Source organism: Lupinus angustifolius, chromosome LG13 (genome assembly GCF_001865875.1).
Source record: "Lupinus angustifolius cultivar Tanjil chromosome LG13, LupAngTanjil_v1.0, whole genome shotgun sequence".
Lineage (NCBI taxonomy): Eukaryota > Viridiplantae > Streptophyta > Magnoliopsida > Fabales > Fabaceae > Lupinus > Lupinus angustifolius.
Window position 1 is genome coordinate 16861142 of NC_032021.1, and position 18546 is coordinate 16879687.

Here is an 18546-nt window from a genome sequence, read left to right on the forward strand (position 1 = left end):
AAGAACTTTAACATTATTATTACAACATGAAATTTACATGAAATTCAGTACATAGTACCTAAAGGAAACCATGTAACTATGTTAAATATAAATATATATATATATATATACTTGTTGAGTATGTATAAATACAAGAGTGACATTTATTTTAATTGTAGCATGTTTACATGTTTTGTGTTGTTTATCTCGGTGATATAAAAACTGTGTCAACCAGTTCGACCGGAAAACCGGCGAATTGAACCTCTAATCTATACGGTATGGATGTTGAACTGGTCAAATATCAAAATTGGTCAAAACCAGTGAATCGGTTGGAATTTGACTAAACCGGCTGGTTTATACACATTGTTTTTTAAATAACTTAAAAATTCATTACATGGTGACCCCTCTTTCCAATCATTCTTTAACACTTTAATACACATGCTTCTAAGGCATACGTAGATTACACTTTGGTGTATAATCTCAGTGACATTTGTGTAATTTTGGAGTCAACTGTCTGACGGTAGGATTTGGTACAAAAATATAACATCGATATGAGACAACTTTGACTCATTGGTCTTAAATGTTAAAACTCCAAAATTTATTTGTTTTGTAGAGTGGGTTATGAACCTATATCATTTATTTATATTTTGAGTTTGTTAAGTGTACTTTTAGATTGTTATATATTTTGCAATTTAGACTTTGAATTTGTTAAAGAGTTAAACTTATTTATTTATGTGAATTTTGAGTAGATTATGAATATGGATTATAAATTTGAGTATCTGCCTATTTGAATTTTTTTATTATTGGTTTATATATATATGTATAAATAAGTTGGTGTGTAAAATTTAACTGGTATGCGGTTTAATTACTGAACTACTGGTTGAACCACTGTATCACTATATCAGTACCCTGACCGGTTTGATAACCGGTTTATCTACCTCATGCCCTGGTGGTCCCCCTTTATGAATCCAATTACTCTTCATACTAGTTGTAATATGCTATTTTCTATTTAAAGATTGTAAACATTGTTAGCATTTTTAAATTTGTCAAACATTAGACATAGACTACAAAATATTTCCTTACACTCACTCATTTTTGTGCTCAAATAAACTTAATCGATTGCAATCAAATAATGCAAAAAAAAAATGATAACAAAATTAATTAACATATAAAACTTTGAAAAGAGACACAAAATCAAAACCTCAAAAGTTATTATAAAAAGATCAGGAGGGAACAAATGGAGATTCAAAGTGTACAAAAGAGCACATCCTCACTCATAAAATAGGTTCAGTGTTCTTCAAATAATTCAACTCTCACCATTTCTGACTACAAAATTCCAAATTCACCAGCACAGAAAATGGGGTCATACTTGAGACAAGATTTGAGTCTTTCAACCCTTATTCCAACTTAACAGCAATGGCTTCAAAGCCAGAATAAGGTCCTTTGAGTGCAAAAAGCAGAATGCTCAAAACAAGTTCACTTTATAACTATAAATTCCCTTTAATAGCCTTTGGACTTGAAACTTATCTACCCAACACTTGTGATATCTAATTTTTCCATGCCAAGCATTTCTACTGCAAAAATATCCACAAGGCTAATCAATTTATGTCAAAATGTTACTGAAAATAACAAGTTTCAAACCTTAAGCAGAATAAAATCACTCAAATGGCTGCAACGGATGGTAGAATTCAAACTAGTGCAGAGAAAATAGATTCGAAGACGGTTCACATACTGAGAAGATGAGGTATCATCCTCCAAATATGATAGTAAAAGCCTCAAGTGGGAGGAAGATATTACCTACAGTTGAAGAATGATTACTAATATCATAATCCAAATTTTCTTTCACCGAGTTTATCTCCATGCAGAGTGACTTTCCAGCTATCAACTTGGATTACAAATACAGAAACCTTTTTAGGAACAACTGCAAGTTACCAAATAGAAATGAAATATTTGGTCAACACAGGTTTGAAACAAATAAGTTAAATAAAACAGATAGAATCCCAGAAAAATATAATAATCACAACTTAAACTTAGTCAACAAATTCCAGAATTTGTGATGTGAAGGTTCCTAATTCTTAACTAACCCAATCACAATATTGAAACACAGATGAACCTACAATACTTATGAAATATAGGAATAACGGCTCTTAAGGCCAGACCAGTTTATATAGTGGAAGGATTACCTTGGAATTTGTTATCTTCAGTAATTATCCCGAATGCTTCTGCAGTTTCACGAATCATGATGCCACTGGTTCCAATAAAATGGGCCATTTTACATCCCACAACTGCAAAACACAGTTGGTGATAGCAAGCACACAATCACATAAAGAGATAGAAGCTAAAATAATATGTTTTTAAGAGTCTTAAAAGCCCATTTCTTTCACTAAATTGAAAAGATAAGTATGTTGGACCATTACAGAGGAGGCCTGATATAGAAAACTCCAATTTACTAATATTGAACACAACCCAAAAATTCTGAAAACAAAAAGATAGGTTTTTTGACAATACAAGTTCAGCATCAGAAGAAATTTTAACATACTTTTTAATGCAGTTATTTCATATTTGAAAAGATTATTTTAAATATAAACAATTTTACATGACCAGCTATTGCCTAAATTGAAAGATCAAGTATATTGAACCATTAACAAGGAAATTTGAAATAGAAAACTTCAACATACTAACATATCATACAACACTTTTCTTCAAAAAATTCATAAACTTGAAGGCCTAAAACAAATTCTATATAATTCCTAGTAACTTCTTTTTTTAGTTCTGCATATAACTAAAATGAAAAAGGTTATGCATGCCGCTGGGCTCCTAGAGGCCGGGGAGAGAAAGGGAGAGTTTTTAATTCCGGGATCCTTTCTGGGAGAGGAAGACCCAGCAAACAGGTCTCTAGCCTGAACCAATCACAACTCAGAAGCACATCTTTACTATTGACCTTTTCCCATAATATAAACATAATGAATGCATGCAATTTCTTCTACCCAAGATGGCAAGCTCATTCAAAGAACATGAAGAATATACGTTGAGGATGTAAGTTCAACAGTGAAAAGCAATTTCAACACAACTCACAATGCAAATGAAGGAAATACACAACTTTGGCAAAATAAATTCCAATCAAAGGCAAACTAACTGTCTTTATAGCCGAGTGCTCGAACATAATAATACACTGACAAGACCACAAGTTACAAAAAACAGAACCAGGAATTAAAACAGTTCTAGCGTTGCTGATAGTAAGATTATTATTGCTTTCATAACTCAAAGTAAAATTGAGTGTGCTCAAACCTAAAATAATAGCACCATGTAGATCTGCACCAAGGAGACATTGAGGCAATAGATGTTGGCTGGAAAAATTGAATAGGTTCATGGTTAGCCATAGAAGAAGAAAAAATACAAATTAGTAGAATCATATTTTCCTCCACTTCTTGCTGGAAAAAACTGAAGATAAGAAACTGTTAAATCCATTCACACCGAAGAAGAAAAGAATTACGCTGTGGATTTAAGAAGCCGCATCATATAGTCCTTCCACATTTCATGCATTGGCTTGAATAAATCGTATCTGTAATCAAAGTGAACAATTACTAGGGAACAAAAAGAATCACTGTAGAGAAAGTTGTCCTTTAAACTAAAACAAGTTGTATAATAAATGTTATTAAATCCTAGCATGAAACTAAGAATGCCCAAAACAACAGATGGTGATGAAAAGATTTCTCAAAATATGTGTAATTCAGAGACATTAAACTAACTTATGGAACCCTTGAGGAAGAACTAATGATCCCTGCTTTTTATGCTGCGTCATAGACATGTGTTTCTTAGAGCGCTTTGAATGAATTTTCAAGGCCCTTGTTTGAGAAGTCGAAGCAAGTGAGCGGCCTTGATTTACGTTATCAAGAAGGATCCAGCTGTTAATTTTCAAGTTTCTAAATCCTTGCATGTACTTTTGAGATGAATCTCCCTTCTGGAGAATCTCATGCAACATGCTATCAATTGAACATCCACTATCAACAGAAAACTGCAGAATATAAGAAAAATAGGCAAGTATGTCAGTTTCGATGAAATCAGAAAACAAAGCAACTACTAACAGTATTACGTAAAAATGGAAAATATATATCTTTGAAAACTGAAGATACAACTTCAACATTTTGGTGATTTAAGGACACAATACTGCAGAAATTTTCATGCTTGTCAATATGTTAGAATGTCACTTTAACGGCTCCTTTGGTGGACAGGATAAGAGAAAAAATATATGATAGTGTAATTTTCCCTCTCATACATAAAGACCACTATGACCACCGCACCAATGTCATCATCATCTGCAACGCACCAAACCATTCCTAAAGATCCACACAAAACTTGTTGCACCAATGATAATTTTTTTAGTTTAAGATTTCACTGAAGATTAATTGTCGATTTTATGTTATTACAAGAGAAAAAATTATCAGAAAATGCTTGAACTCCGCTTTTCATTCATGGCCATGACATGAGTTTCAAATCACATAGATATATACCTTCTCATTAGTTTTGAGCAGATTTTCATCTACAGGCAGAGTAAGTTGGGTATACACCGGACCACCTTCTTCGATATCTGTAAATCAAAATAGACTCAATTTTCCTAAATGCAAATTGGAATTATAAAATTGATTAATAAAATTCAGACAATACATTCAAATAATGAAAAGAAGATATCCAGTGATTCAAATTGTGGACAACATCACATGACAGGACAGCAGTATTGCGGTTGCAATGACCGCCGCAACCGAATCACAATGATGCAGCCACATCGGGCCGCAATACAACAGCATTAGACCACAATTAGGCCACACTGGGACCACATCACACCATATCGAATTCAAAAATATTTTTTTAATCACAGCATAGTTCATACTGCAACGGCCACAATCCACATTACAATAGCCCGCAATGACCACAATGTAACCACAACCATGAATTGCAGTCGCAATATTGCAGTTGCGGTGACTGCCGCAACCGCATCACACCGCAGTTGCAGTGTGATTCCAAATCACAATGATGCAGCCACATTGGGCCGGAATACAACAGCATCAGACCACAATTGGGGTCACATCACACCACATTGAATTCAAAAATATTTTTTTAATTACAAAACAAATCATACTGCAACGGCCGCATTCCACGTCACAATAGCCCGCCAGCAATGACAACAGTCGCACACAGTAACACAACCATAACCGCAATTACACTGAATAGAACTTTAGAAAGGTTAGTATTCATTTAGTACCTTGTGAAGTAGGAATAGTTCCAACAAAAGTGAAATTTCCAACTTTAGGTGTATCTAATGAAGGACGAGATGAACGTGATGAAGAAACATTCGAAGAAGGTTTATGATTAGAAATATGAATGGGTGGTGTTTTAGGATCATTGAGTGTAGGATTGTTGAGAAAAGTCTCAGTAGCAAATCTTTTCTCCAAAGCTTCCAATGTTCTCTTTCTTGAAGCAGAACCTGATGCAGCACCATCCATCTTCGACAATAATAACAATTCAGAGTGCAATATAGTTAAATTCAAACTCTGCTCTATTATGAATTTTCGCGTATACCAATTTGATCCCGACAAAAAACTAAATTAGTACTGGTCGCGAATGTGAGTCAAAATAGCAGCCGATAAGACTAAAGTGTAACGAAACTATTAAAAATTAATTTGACTCACATTTAAAAAAATTAATACAAGGGAAGAGTAGAGAAACCTGAAGAGACGACTACGCGGCGGAGTGAGGACGGTGGCGGGACTCACCAGAAGCTGCCGCTTGGGTTATTATAGGTATGGAGTGTGATTTAGGTTTGGACTACTAAATTAATTTGAAATTGAATTATAAGCTTAGTAAAAAAAAAGTTTAAATTCTTGTAGTGTAGAGTTTTTTATATCATTAATATATTATCTTTCATTTGTATTATTTTATTTAAGAATTTATTGATAATATAAAAAAGCCCTTACATCGCTGATATATACATATTAAATTAGTAAAAAATATATTATTAGAATACAAAGATATTGGTATTATAAATACAAGCTGAAAATTTCAGGTTGAGCTTCTTGTAGAATCTGAATTTCAGCTTTTCTTCCGAAGATAAATACATGTAGAAAAGTTGACTTGAATATAAGTAGAAAATATAAATATAAGAAATGTGGTAGTAAAATTGTAATATTCCAAATTATGTTTATACAATTATCTTTTATATGTTTACTTTTTTTAACAAAAGTTAAAGTCACTATAAGTTTCCTAAAATTTTACTAATATAATATTTGTCATCAAATCATTCAAAATATTGATATGATAGTACAATGGTTAATCCAATAATTCACTATTTAAATTATATAATGGTAAAGTTATATATATTATACTAATGTTAATTGTTTAGAAAATAATAAGAAATGTGATAAATAATTTTATTTATTAAAATAAATTATATAACATGGTGGCAGGAAAATTTTTATAAGAATAAACAAATATAATGATGGTGTGTTGGATATTCTATAACAATATTTTGGTAAAAATTAAATTATTTTAAAAAAAATTAAATAAAAATCAGTAGTAGATATATGATCAATTAATTGATATTTCATACCAATATAGAGAGATTCCCTGATTTAGCCTTTGTACCACACTGACCCTACTTTCCCTTTACTTTTATATTCACAAATATTATATCTTCTTATGTTAGACTTAATTTGTAGGATATAATTTATATATTGTATTATATTCCGGTGTGCTGTTCATGGATTTATTTTTTATCCCGTTAATAAATCTCCACCATTTATATGTCAGTTATTATTAACTTTTAAATAAAAGTATTATAAATCAATGATTTGAATAATGAGTTGACAGTATAAAAAACTTTATGTCGTAAATGTATAGATTTTAAACTCAGGAATATTATGGGAATGTGGCTGTTGACATTTGGTGCCCTTCGGATCAGGACTGTGTAAAGATGATGTATTATTTTGACTAATGTAGCTATTAAAACAAGACACAGATTAACAAAGAAAAAAGCACTTTATTATGACCACAGAATGCAATATTAATAATATATATATAAATGTAATATGTATGCACTGACAGCGTAAAGATTTATATACAGTCAGTACATTATTTTTATTCAAGAGTTAATGATAATTAAAAATGAATGACAAATAATACTGTATAAAAAACTCTTACAAACATACATCTTTTTCTGTATATATTTATATAGTCTATAAATACAGGTAAAAGCATACTAAAACATTATGTGATTGATGAAATGTTGAATATTTTTGGTTTCATAGGAATCCTTCTCCTTCTCTTACATGGTGGCTGTGCTCATACCTATACTAGAGATGATTTTCCAAATCAATTTGTGTTTGGTTCAGGAACTTCAGCATATCAGGTTCATTTCTCTCTCAGTTTTTTTATTCTCTTGTTCCTTAGTTCACTCAATTACTAACTAAATAGATTTTGTAATATAGTCATTTTATAAAGATAGCTTTTAACTATAAGACATAAAAATGATTTTGTCATAATCAACTTCATGTGACACCTTCTTGCAAATTAAAACAAAAAGTTATTTTTAAAATGTTCTTCTAACTATTAGGTTTTTTTTATTTGAGTAAAGAAATATTTTTGTCTCTCAAGTTTTTTTTCTCAACCAATTTAATCTTTTAAAATTTGAAAACCCGAGAATAGTCCATAAAAATATCAAATGTGGGTCAAATTGGATTACTCGGGTTTAATATTTAATCTTCTACACTAAATATTAAAGCATGTATATATTTATTTATATGTAATTTTTTCCATTTGGTCTATGGTGAAAGGTTGAAGGTGCAGCTAATGAAGATGGTAGGAAACCCAGTATATGGGATACTTTTGCCCATGGTACTCTTCTATACTCATATGTATATAATATGCTTCAATATCTTATAACTTATTTTTCCTACTTCAGCAGAAAATAAATTCAATACTTAAAATATATTTTCTGTGAATTTGTATAAAGGTGATGGAGACATTGCAAGTGATCACTATCACAAATATAAGGTAAGCAAAATGTTGTGTATGTACGAATGATAACGAAGCAAAAACGACAATGATAATAATATAGTACAAGTCTCTATTGTTCTAGATTCTGTCTCATAAGTTGTTTAAGTGTGAAGTCTCACATTGGATAATGCGGGGAGGAGTGAAAGAGTTTATAAGAAGGAAAGGCCCATGGAACTAATGCCTTAAGGTTTTGGTTCAAGACGTGGTGTCTCACTTGTGACTCTTCACTCTTCCCATACCCATGTAACAATGGAACTCCCCTGTGGTTGGAGGCTCCCCGATAGCAGTAGTGTGTGGTACCCACACTTGTTTTCATTGGGCACGAGACAGCCTATGGAATAGGATTTGGGACAACAAGTCTATGTTCGGATAGTTAAAGACTGATGTTGACCCCTTCCAACAATGATTTTTTCATACAATCTCATGATCAAACATAAGATCACATTCTGATGAGAACTGGGTTTGAGTTAATATTGTTTATATGAAAATACCAAGCTTAATTTCCTACAGGAAGATGTTCAACTCATGGCTAACATAGGCTTAGAAGCTTATAGATTTTCCATATCATGGTCAAGACTTATTCCAGGTGAACTTAACACAAATTTGGTTTGATTTACATAGGTTATGTTGTTTTTTGTTCTGACCATGTTGTTGTCATGTATTACTAGATGGAAAAGGACCAATCAATCCGAAGGGATTACAGTTTTACAACAACCTTATCAATGAATTGATACGCCATGGTTCGTACTTTTTACGAAGACAACTTTTGATTTTAATGTTTCATTAAAATCATTGCTCTTCCAAGTTATATGCTGCTACTGTTGCATATTGGATTTTGTTAATGTATGTTCATCTTGTAGGAATCCAGCCACATGTTACACTGCACCATTTTGACCTGCCACAAACACTCGAGGATGAATACGGAGGATGGGTTAGTCGAAGAATTGTGTATGGTTCCATAACTTCAACTCTGTAATTGCGTTACCATCTTGTGCAATATAGGAGATCATGCCAAATGCGTATGGCACAAAATCGAGAGATGGTTTTATTTTGATATATGTTTCAGGAAAGACTTCACAGCGTATGCAGATGTGTGTTTCAGAGAATTCGGGGACAGAGTTAAGCATTGGACTACAATTAATGAACCCAATATACTTGCTTGGTTTGGCTATGATTTCGGAGTGTTACCACCACAGCGGTGTTCTCGTTCCCCTATAGCTAACTGCTCCCGGGGCAATTCCACAACTGAGCCATATTTGGCAACCCATCACATGTTGTTAGCACATGCATCTGCTGCTAGACTGTATAGGAAGACATACCAGGTAAAACAATACCTGCCACATTCACCACTCTACTATGTCATTCATTAGGCCTTCGATTCATTCGGAAACTAGAAGATTTATACTGACAGTAGTTCACAATTAACGTTAACGTAATTATGTTGATCATGATGATGATGTTATATACTCTTCATTTAGTTTTTGATGAAAGCAATCTTGGTTGAATGCAGAACTTGCAGCATGGCTTTATTGGGTTTAATCTACTTACTTTTGGTCTTGTTCCTAAAACAAATTCTAGTGAAGATATACGTGCCACTCGAAGAGTCCAAGACTTCCTCGTCGGGTGGTAAGTAACGATTCGGTGTCTAGTTCTCTCATTGTGACATTGCCCCAAACCATAAACTCCAAAAACATCAAATTTGTCATAAAAATCCAACCATGTGCTTTTTTGCTACTTTATAGGTTCTGTCTATGATTTGTTGTTTCAGGTTTATGGATCCCTTTACTTTCGGAGATTACCCGGACATAATGAAAAAGAATGCCGGCTCAAGGCTTCCTTTCTTCACAAAAAAGGAATCAAATATGGTGAAGGGCTCAATTGACTTCTTAGGAATAAACTTTTACTACACATTATACATTAAGAATAGTCCTAGCAGTTTGAAGATGGAGGAAAGAGATTATAATGCAGATATGGCAATAGAATTTGAAAGTATGTTATAATCCATTTCCCTACACTAATTTTCATTGCATAAACCAATTCTATATTAATCTCTAACAAGTCTCTTATATATAACAATCTCTTTATTTTATATGAAATTTTCAACTTTATAAATCATGATGCTTCTTGTACATGGACTCATTTTGTTGCTATTTATTGCTGCAACAATGACATAAATGATATTGTTCTTCAACATTTTCACTGCCATTACATTTTATACCTCTTTCTTTTCAATCTTCCATAGCATAAAATGCTAACATGTCATGTCTAAATTTTATAACCCTGTATTGTTAATGTTGAAGACTTGCTTAGTTATTTAACACCATTTATTGAAATGAGACAACTAATTAATCTTTTTTCTGGCTACAGGAAATGATACTCCTACACATCAGGTAACAATAGAGTAAGAAAGAACTATTATTTTTTTAGTGTACGAATTTTTGTATGTACCAATTTCGTCTCCGAAAATTTGAAAACCTCAAAATGGTCCAAAAAATATTAAATGTGGGTCAAATTAGTCAACTTTAGCATTTATATGATCCCTAAGAGGAACTATTTTGACTCATGTTCATGATCTTTGAGTACAAGTTTAGATTTTTATTTTTTCGGGATCAAATTGGTACATGTTAAAAGACTAAAATGGGTATTCACTCTTATACTTTTATCTTTATTTTTACAAATGAAGGTTGAACCTAATTGCTTTCCACTAATCTGCTGGTTTGTTTAGATTCCAATTACAACCTGGAGATTGCAAAGGATACTAGACTCATTGAAGAACAATTATGGCAATATTCCAATTTACATACATGAAAATGGTATAGTTTTCTGTCTCAAAACAGTACATGTGCAAACCTTGTTTGATGACATGATTTATCTATCTCCCTTGAAATCCTCGGCATTAGAAGTATATTGACTTTTCACCAATAACCGACTACTTTTGTCTGTAGATACTGCATATTTTATTCCATTCGTAAACATAAAAGCTTCACTTTTTCTTTTATCAACAAATCTTTGCAGGCCAAAAAACATCTTGTAATTCATCATTGGATGATTGGTCAAGGGTGAAGTACTTGCATGCATATATTGGGAGCATGCATGATGCATTAAGGTACTTATACTTTCATTTTCAATTCCACACAAGTGAAATGATCATTACAAATGAAGTTACCATTATTAACATGAATGCTTATTGTTCTTGATATATTAAAGGAAGGGATCAAATGTAAGAGGTTATTTTGTATGGTCATTCTTGGATGGATTGGAGTTAGTGGGTAATGGATATGAAGAATGTTTTGGTCTATATTACATTGATTTTCAAGATCCAAGCTTGAGGAGGAAACCTAAGCTCTCTGCTGAATGGTACTCAAGTTTTCTGAACAAGAGGACTATGAACCCAAAGTTTCACATGGAAATTGAGAAGAATACACATGCGCTTTCACACTCTCTCTTACAGTATAATGCTATGGAGGGTTCGTTTGAGAGTTAGATTTTGAACGGGAATGAAAGAAAATAGGAGACTTTACAATCAGCCCACGAGTGTATGAACAAAGGTTTGTCTGTCTCAAATCATATCTCGTACACTGTCCGTGGTAATAAAAACATGTCACGTCAATTAAAAATTTGAAGTCCTCATTATTATTGTTGTTTTCGTTTCATTTTTATTGACATGGGATAACTTATGAGATAAAATTTGGGATAATATATCTTTGTTCCAAGTATATTTTATCGCTCTGAAATCTTTTATTTCCCACCAAAACCAACTCGCAAATAGACGTTGTAACTTGTTAGTTTACTACAAGAGAGCATAAGAGGACATGGTTTATGATGTTAAATTATGAAACTAAGTAGATTTTAATAAATAAGAAAATGATGAGATACAAGTCATTATATTGTGAAATGATATTATTTCTGTTAAAAGTAATTATATTTCTCATCAAACTTAACAAAGTTATTTTTCTGCATTCATGCTAGTATGCAGTATTCAATGATTTTTGGTCTGCACTACTATTGGTTTTCTTCAGCTATGGTTTCAAAAATCACCTAAAACAAAATAGAGAGGCTTGAGGCTTTGTTAGGGGCTCTTCAATTTTCAACTAAAATTTACAATTTTGGTATTGGTTAGTCTAGGATGAAAAGATTAGGAATAATTTTATAGGTCTGTTTTGAAACAAAAAGTAACTTAAATGACTTATTTTTTTGGTACTACCATAAGTATTGCAAGACACATAACAAAATCCTTTCAATGCACTCCCCTTAACGACAAAAGATGTTGTAAATAGTAAGATTTACCTCTTGAAGGCAGCACCAACACTAACCCCAACCAACCATATAGAAGTTGTCAAACTCAGTAAGAAAAATAATAAGAGAAAAAAAGATGGTCCACCGTTTCTGATTGATCCTTATACCAAACTCACAAAAGAGCATTACCTGAGAAATTTTCATCCCTCTTGGCTAGGTTCCATTTACATGGGATCCTATCTAAAAGAAGTATCAAAACAAACGCACGAAACTTCAAGGGTGTCATAGATTTCTAAACCACACTCTATACCTTTCGATCCTCTAATCTAGAATCGTCCACTAGCCAAATAACTTTGTAGGTTGATTTAACTGAATAACAATTAGACACATTATGAATCCATACCCAACTATATATCTTCTACTTCCTCCCTCAATATGCTCGAGTTCACAATCTTCAAAAACTCTTATATCAAAAGTTTTTCCCTCTCAAAAGACTCTCTTCTCCAAGCTCAGGTATATGTCAGCTCCACAACCCTTCCCTCTAAACACTTAACTGCTCAACCAGAGCCCCTTTTCCGAGCTCAAATTATAAAGCCTCTGAAAAGAGTTATTCAAAGGACATTCCCCACTACCCTTTTAAAACGTACCTTTGAGGCTCCCACTCTGAACCCCATACTTAGATTTCATTCTGAACTCCATACTTAGATTCTATAAAACCATTTTAGCAAATTAATTACTAGCATGAATGAATTAACAAAGATCCAACATTAAAAATTCAATCTGTACTTTGAAATAGCCAACATATATAAGATATTCATGCAAGTGGTTGATTATTTATTACATAAACATTAATGTTAACAACAACAACAAACAAAAGGAAAAAGACTAACCAATGGATATTAAATAAAAAATAAAAATACATTTGCATCACTTCAGAGGATGATGATAAGCCACCATTGAATAAACAGTCTGAATCAAAGTGAGAATAAGGCCAATTGCAGCAGCATAGTTGTAACCTTCACTCAAAAAACTATGAAGATTGTAAATAGGATCAAGAATTTGTGTGAAATAATGCCAGAATATTATGATCATTTTTTGGAAATAACTTTTTGGTCCATATGTATCCAATTCAGTAAACACTTTACGTAATTCAGGATCAACAATGCTAGTGTCAACTCCATCTGTGATTGAATGGAACCATTTCACAAGATCTCTATTTTTCATATTGGTATAATTCACTATGATCTTTCTATCTTTAAGTAGTTCAATATCACTTGAACAACAAATCAAACCACTGAAAAGTAGGGCAGCCCAAGTGCATTTGCATTTGTAGCTAGAACTTAATCTCATGGTGTCACTTTGATTTCTATCATGAACCTTGTTATCTTCATTACCATTACTTTTGCACCATATCCAACCCTTGAAAACTGAAGCAACCCAATTAGTGCATTTGTATTTGTTGCTGTAAGAATCCATTTCACTACTCTGCTTCTCATTATTAATATCAAAACTCTTTGCTTTCATCTTATGATGCTCCCATGCAATGAAATTTCGCCACCTTGCTTCAGATGTTTTTGTAATATGCAATGGTGGAATTTCTAGTACCCCTTTAACTTTATCAAACTTCATGTCAAAGTTGAAACTTATTCTAGGGTTATTCTTCACTTCATCAGTTGTTTTTGGAGCTTTGATTGTAATCCCTGCAGCTCTAAGCCTATTAGCACAACGATGCAGTTTTATTTGATTTGGTCCAGAATCTTGCTCAACATCAATGATATTTTCAAGCTCAAAATAATCACCTTCTAAATGATTATTGTTCCTTTCTTGCTCCATTTGTATTAGTATAAACTTTTCAAAAATGGAAGTGTAAGTAAGTTCAAGAAAGTGACCAGCTTTAAGGGTTATAAAGCTTGGAATTGGGTAGAACCCTAATAGAGATAAAACTAGAGATTCAACAGTGTAGACACCATCTTTATTGTGTACAAAGAATTGAGGGAAGAGTAATTGAGCCAACTCATTGAGAATAAAAAGTGGTATCTGATTTTCCAAGAGAGTTAGATCAGAAAATGCATCTTCTTGTCTTCCTAATGATCTACCTTCTATGGCAGAAGGACTTTTGGATTTAAGTTTTTCATTCAAATGCTTTGATCCACTTATGAGAAGTTCTAGCAGAAAACAACCATCATATAACATAATTGCTGCTAGTTCATACCTGCCAAATTTTGATTTCAATACTAATTCATGTCATGCCACATAAAAATGATAAAATACATTATTATGATTCTTAGATAAAAATTATAGAAAAGGACGGCTAGTGTACGAGGCTCCCACTTATTAGGATGTGTTTGGAAGTTACGAGGAAAATGGAAGGAGATAGATAAGGGGCAATTAGGACGAGGAGAATGAAAATCAAATCAAGAACCATCGGAGAATGAAGGGTATAAAATGGAAAAATATTATTTTACATTCCCTTTATAAATATAATTAACAATAATCTGATTATAAAATTTTAGCAAAGACTTTGAAGTATTTTGACATGTTTGTCTAAAAAACTTAAATGGAGGGAATTTGTGAAAATAGGCATGTGAAGAGTTACAGAGGGGCGAGAAAACCTCTAAAACCGTTCTCTCCCTTTCACCTAGCTCCTAGATAAAGGAGACACTTTCCAAAGTACTCCCTTCCCCCTTCAAAACAAGACACTCAAACATAGTCTTAGAATCTGCTTGTAAGTTGGGTTTTGGAGATGAAAGAAAGAAAAAATGAAGGCTTGAAAGCCCTAAAATACACTGTGATATGCTTTGAAATATTCTATTTCCTTTTATTCCCTCCAAAACTCAACTCACAAAACATGATTTAGGGAGAGACTTTCCAAAGTACTTCTTCTCTCCCCTTCAAAACAAGACTCTCAAACTAGTTTTAGGGTTTACTTGCAAGTTGGATTTTGGAGGTGAAGGAAAAGAAATGGAAAACTTGAAAGCCATACAATATACTGACTCTGAAATATTCTATTTCATTTTCTTCTTTCCAAAACTCAACTCACAAACAGACCCTTAGGATTTAGGGAGAGTAAATATACACAACCTTAACGGCCAACGCACGAGGCTCTCACTTAATACATTATATTGATAATATAGTGAATGATATATAATACAACTATATATTGTGATACAAATGACATAATACAACCTTAACGTTGTAAGCAGAGAAACATATATGAGCTCATAATCAGTAAGTAACAACCTTATCATTGCATCAATAAAACGAGTAAATTTCATTCATATATATATATCTATATACATACCTGTCCAATTTGATCTCATCAACATAGCTTGCACGAACTGCTCCATCCAATTCCAAAATGGCCTTCATGCATATATCAGAGATTTGTTCACCATCATCATCATGATCATGTTGTTGTGTTCTAGAAAAGAGTGTTCTCATATAGCGCCACTTGATCTCTTCCATTTGTTGTAGATCCCTTGTAACTCCCTTATATCGAGGACCAATAGAGATAGATTTTGGTATATAAGCATTTTCATTCCATTTTCTAAGTTCATCTGGAACTACTGAAATGCTAAATGGTTGAAAACAATAGTTATCTATTGTTCCTAACAATGATTTTGTAGATTCTTTCCATGCCTTGAATTTCATATCCTCATTGTTCTCTTTCTTAGTCTCCATTTTCTGAAAATAGGACTTAGATAAGTGAAAGAGTTAATCAAAATCTATATACAATGAATTCATACAAAAAGACTACTTCAATAATAATAATAATAATAATAATAATAAATAAAGACTTAGGATAGTAATATTAATTTAAGTCAATGGTACACATGGGGTCAAAATCCTCTCAAATAAAGAAATTATAAAATTTAAATTATATAACAACACTGCCATAAAATATATAAATAAATATGTTGACGTGGGGCATGTGCTCCCTCAATGATAAGCCACCATGTCCTTAATTTTCGGGCTCTTATTTATCATCAATTTCTAAGTTTTTTTTTGTTTCCCACATGTATCACACTATAGTTAATCTTATCCAAGTTGGGAACATCTACATGGAGTTAATTCTCCCAGCGAACATTTTTTCTATTCACAAGACTCGAACCCGATACATTACTTAAGGAGAATCAAACATATACTACTTAAACCCGACGTGAAAGTTGCAAATTTTTAAGAATAATATAATATGGTTGTCTTTGTTAGGCTTCATTGCCACTTGCCCACTTTCCTATGAATTTAATTAATTCAGTGAGCCAAAATTTGAAGAATCTCTCCAATTATAGTACATTCACACGCTATGATATTTAATACATGCTCTTTTCTCCTATATCTATTTGTAAGCGGTTTGATAAACAAGAAACCCATCACATTAATTTGATAGAAGAGGAGATAACGTGTGGAAATTTTTAAATATTTGGAAAATGGTGAAATATATATACTTTTATACTATATATAAAACCAAAACTTGAAATAACTATCACCATAATTTTATTTTCCTATTTTGCCTTTAGTACTCTTTTTTTCTAAAGTAAAATCATATAATCCTAGATAACTATAAGTAATACATCTCACTTTAAGTTGGATATTATAATAAATACAAAAATTATAACATGAAATACATCCAATAAAAAATATTCTAATTCTCTAAAATAAAAAATACAAATTTAATATTTAATAAGAATATTCAACTCAAAGGCAATAAATATTTAATTTAAGAATGTTATAAATAATAAAACATTTCTATATCAACTTTTTAATAATCTAATTAAGGGCATATTAGGAAAACAGTATAAACATAAAAGAAATGGAAAGCAATATATTCTAAAGCTCTTCCATTTATATTGAACCATTTTCTATAATATTAACAAACCATTGACTTAAGTTATTAAAAAATTACTTAGTTATTATTGTTGTTATTTGTATACTAGCAAATGGTTTTAAAGATTAGTCTTTTTTTTATGAACCAAAGTGTCAAACTGTTAGGGGTTAGAATTCTCTCCATTAATGGAGAGGCAAGTGCAATTTTCCCTTTAGTTTGAAGGGTAAATTTATCTTATCATAATAAATATAATGGTATAAATGTAAAAACATATCACATTTTTTTTAGTTTTTAGCATCATTTGCCTCTCCATTACTAGAGAGGAGTCTCATTCATTCAACTGTTAGTCATGCATATCATATCACCTAAGAGGAATGAAACATGGCTTGTCAACTTGAGGCTCTGACTCTATGAATTTATTTTGGGATGATTTAGTTTGACACGTTGGAGATGGCAACAACAACAATTTCTAGCATGATAATTGGGTGGGTTTTCGAAATCTCATCGATTTGTTCCGCCAACTTTACAACCTCAATACTAATAAAGATGCAGTATTAGTGATTTTGGTAGTTGGGATGATGGAAATTGGGTTTGGAACTTGGCATCATCCCCTTTTTCTTGGGAACAGGATCACATCCACAACCTCCTCAATGATATTAAGAAGTGTGTCATCGATTCTTAAGAGTGATCTCATAATAAATTCAAATAGTACTCTGTTAAGTCTACTTATTCGCTTCTCAATAAGTAGACCCCCTTGTCGGTTAAGGACTCTCGTCTATTTCATACTCTTTGGCATTCTAAATCTCTGATAAGACAAATCGCAAGTGCATGATTATGTCGTCAAATAATAAAATATCGATCCCCAAGGACTAGAAAATTCCTTTAATTATAACAATTAGTTTATATTTAACTCAAATAAGGAATAAAATAGAACTTTGAGCAATTGACAAGAATAATTATAAAATATTAAAAAAGGTTAAAATCTAATTTAGGGAGAGTTCATAGAATAAGAGTTATCGCATTTACACTCGCAAATCTTTGTTTTGCTCATTTTCATGAACTAAGCTGTAAGGATGAATTGCTCTTTGATATGTATCATCATCTTTCAAGCTCTGACATGTGTACTCAATTGAAGTCACACTTATTCTCGTGGTACAATTATCAATTGAATTTTTTACTTGAATCTTTCTATGCAATTATTTTGTAGCAACCCAAAGTGAATTTCAGAAACCCCCGAGAATACTTAGACTACTATCGTGTATTATGATTCTAGTTCGAATAACTGAATGGTCGGATAGTTGGATTCACCCCTGGTCTTTCCCCAATGTATCTAAGCGGTGTAATTTGTTGGTCAGACAACTCACACAAATAAAACTCAGTCTAATGATTCAAATCACACCACTTAATGAAATAGAAGTTATAACAATTGTTTATTGAATGTAAAAGGACATAGCCCC

The 18546-nt window shown here is 32.2% G+C and overlaps 3 protein-coding genes across 3 annotated transcripts; 1 reads left to right on the forward strand and 2 right to left on the reverse strand.

Moving 5' to 3' along the window:
• On the reverse strand, nt 1160-5827 carry LOC109325273. The gene is given in 10 exon segments (XM_019557534.1): nt 1160-1553; nt 1777-1870; nt 1872-1900; nt 2163-2264; nt 3268-3326; nt 3473-3541; nt 3729-3994; nt 4491-4567; nt 5240-5480; nt 5704-5827. Coding segments are annotated over 9 exon segments (984 nt in total). The 5' UTR covers nt 5704-5827; the 3' UTR covers nt 1160-1506.
• Nucleotides 7240-11697, forward strand: LOC109325270 (beta-glucosidase 11-like). The gene is made up of 13 exons (XM_019557531.1): nt 7240-7381; nt 7806-7866; nt 7985-8025; nt 8539-8614; nt 8697-8768; nt 8889-8976; nt 9095-9350; nt 9539-9654; nt 9797-10017; nt 10396-10418; nt 10754-10841; nt 11044-11134; nt 11236-11697. The coding sequence occupies exons 1-13, from the start codon at nt 7256-7258 to the stop codon at nt 11510-11512; spliced, it is 1536 nt and encodes a 511-aa protein (XP_019413076.1). The 5' UTR covers nt 7240-7255; the 3' UTR covers nt 11513-11697.
• On the reverse strand, nt 13096-15943 carry LOC109363645. Its single transcript, XM_019609900.1, has 2 exons — nt 15566-15943; nt 13096-14476 (listed from the first exon to the last, which is right to left on the reverse strand). Exons 1-2 carry the CDS (start codon nt 15913-15915, stop codon nt 13192-13194), a joined length of 1635 nt encoding a protein of 544 aa, XP_019465445.1. The 5' UTR covers nt 15916-15943; the 3' UTR covers nt 13096-13191.

Coding starts and splice junctions, on each gene's coding strand:
- LOC109363645 (XM_019609900.1), bottom strand. CDS start 15,915: ATGAAATTCAAGGCATGGAAAGAATCTACAAAATCATTGTTAGGAACA. Junction 14,477..15,565: donor GATGAGATCAAATTGGACAG/GTATGTATATAG, acceptor AAAATTTGGCAG/GTATGAACTAGCAGCAATTA.
- LOC109325270 (XM_019557531.1), top strand. CDS start 7,256: ATGTTGAATATTTTTGGTTTCATAGGAATCCTTCTCCTTCTCTTACAT. Junction 8,769..8,888: donor CAATGAATTGATACGCCATG/GTTCGTACTTTT, acceptor TTCATCTTGTAG/GAATCCAGCCACATGTTACA. Junction 9,351..9,538: donor TGTATAGGAAGACATACCAG/GTAAAACAATAC, acceptor GGTTGAATGCAG/AACTTGCAGCATGGCTTTAT.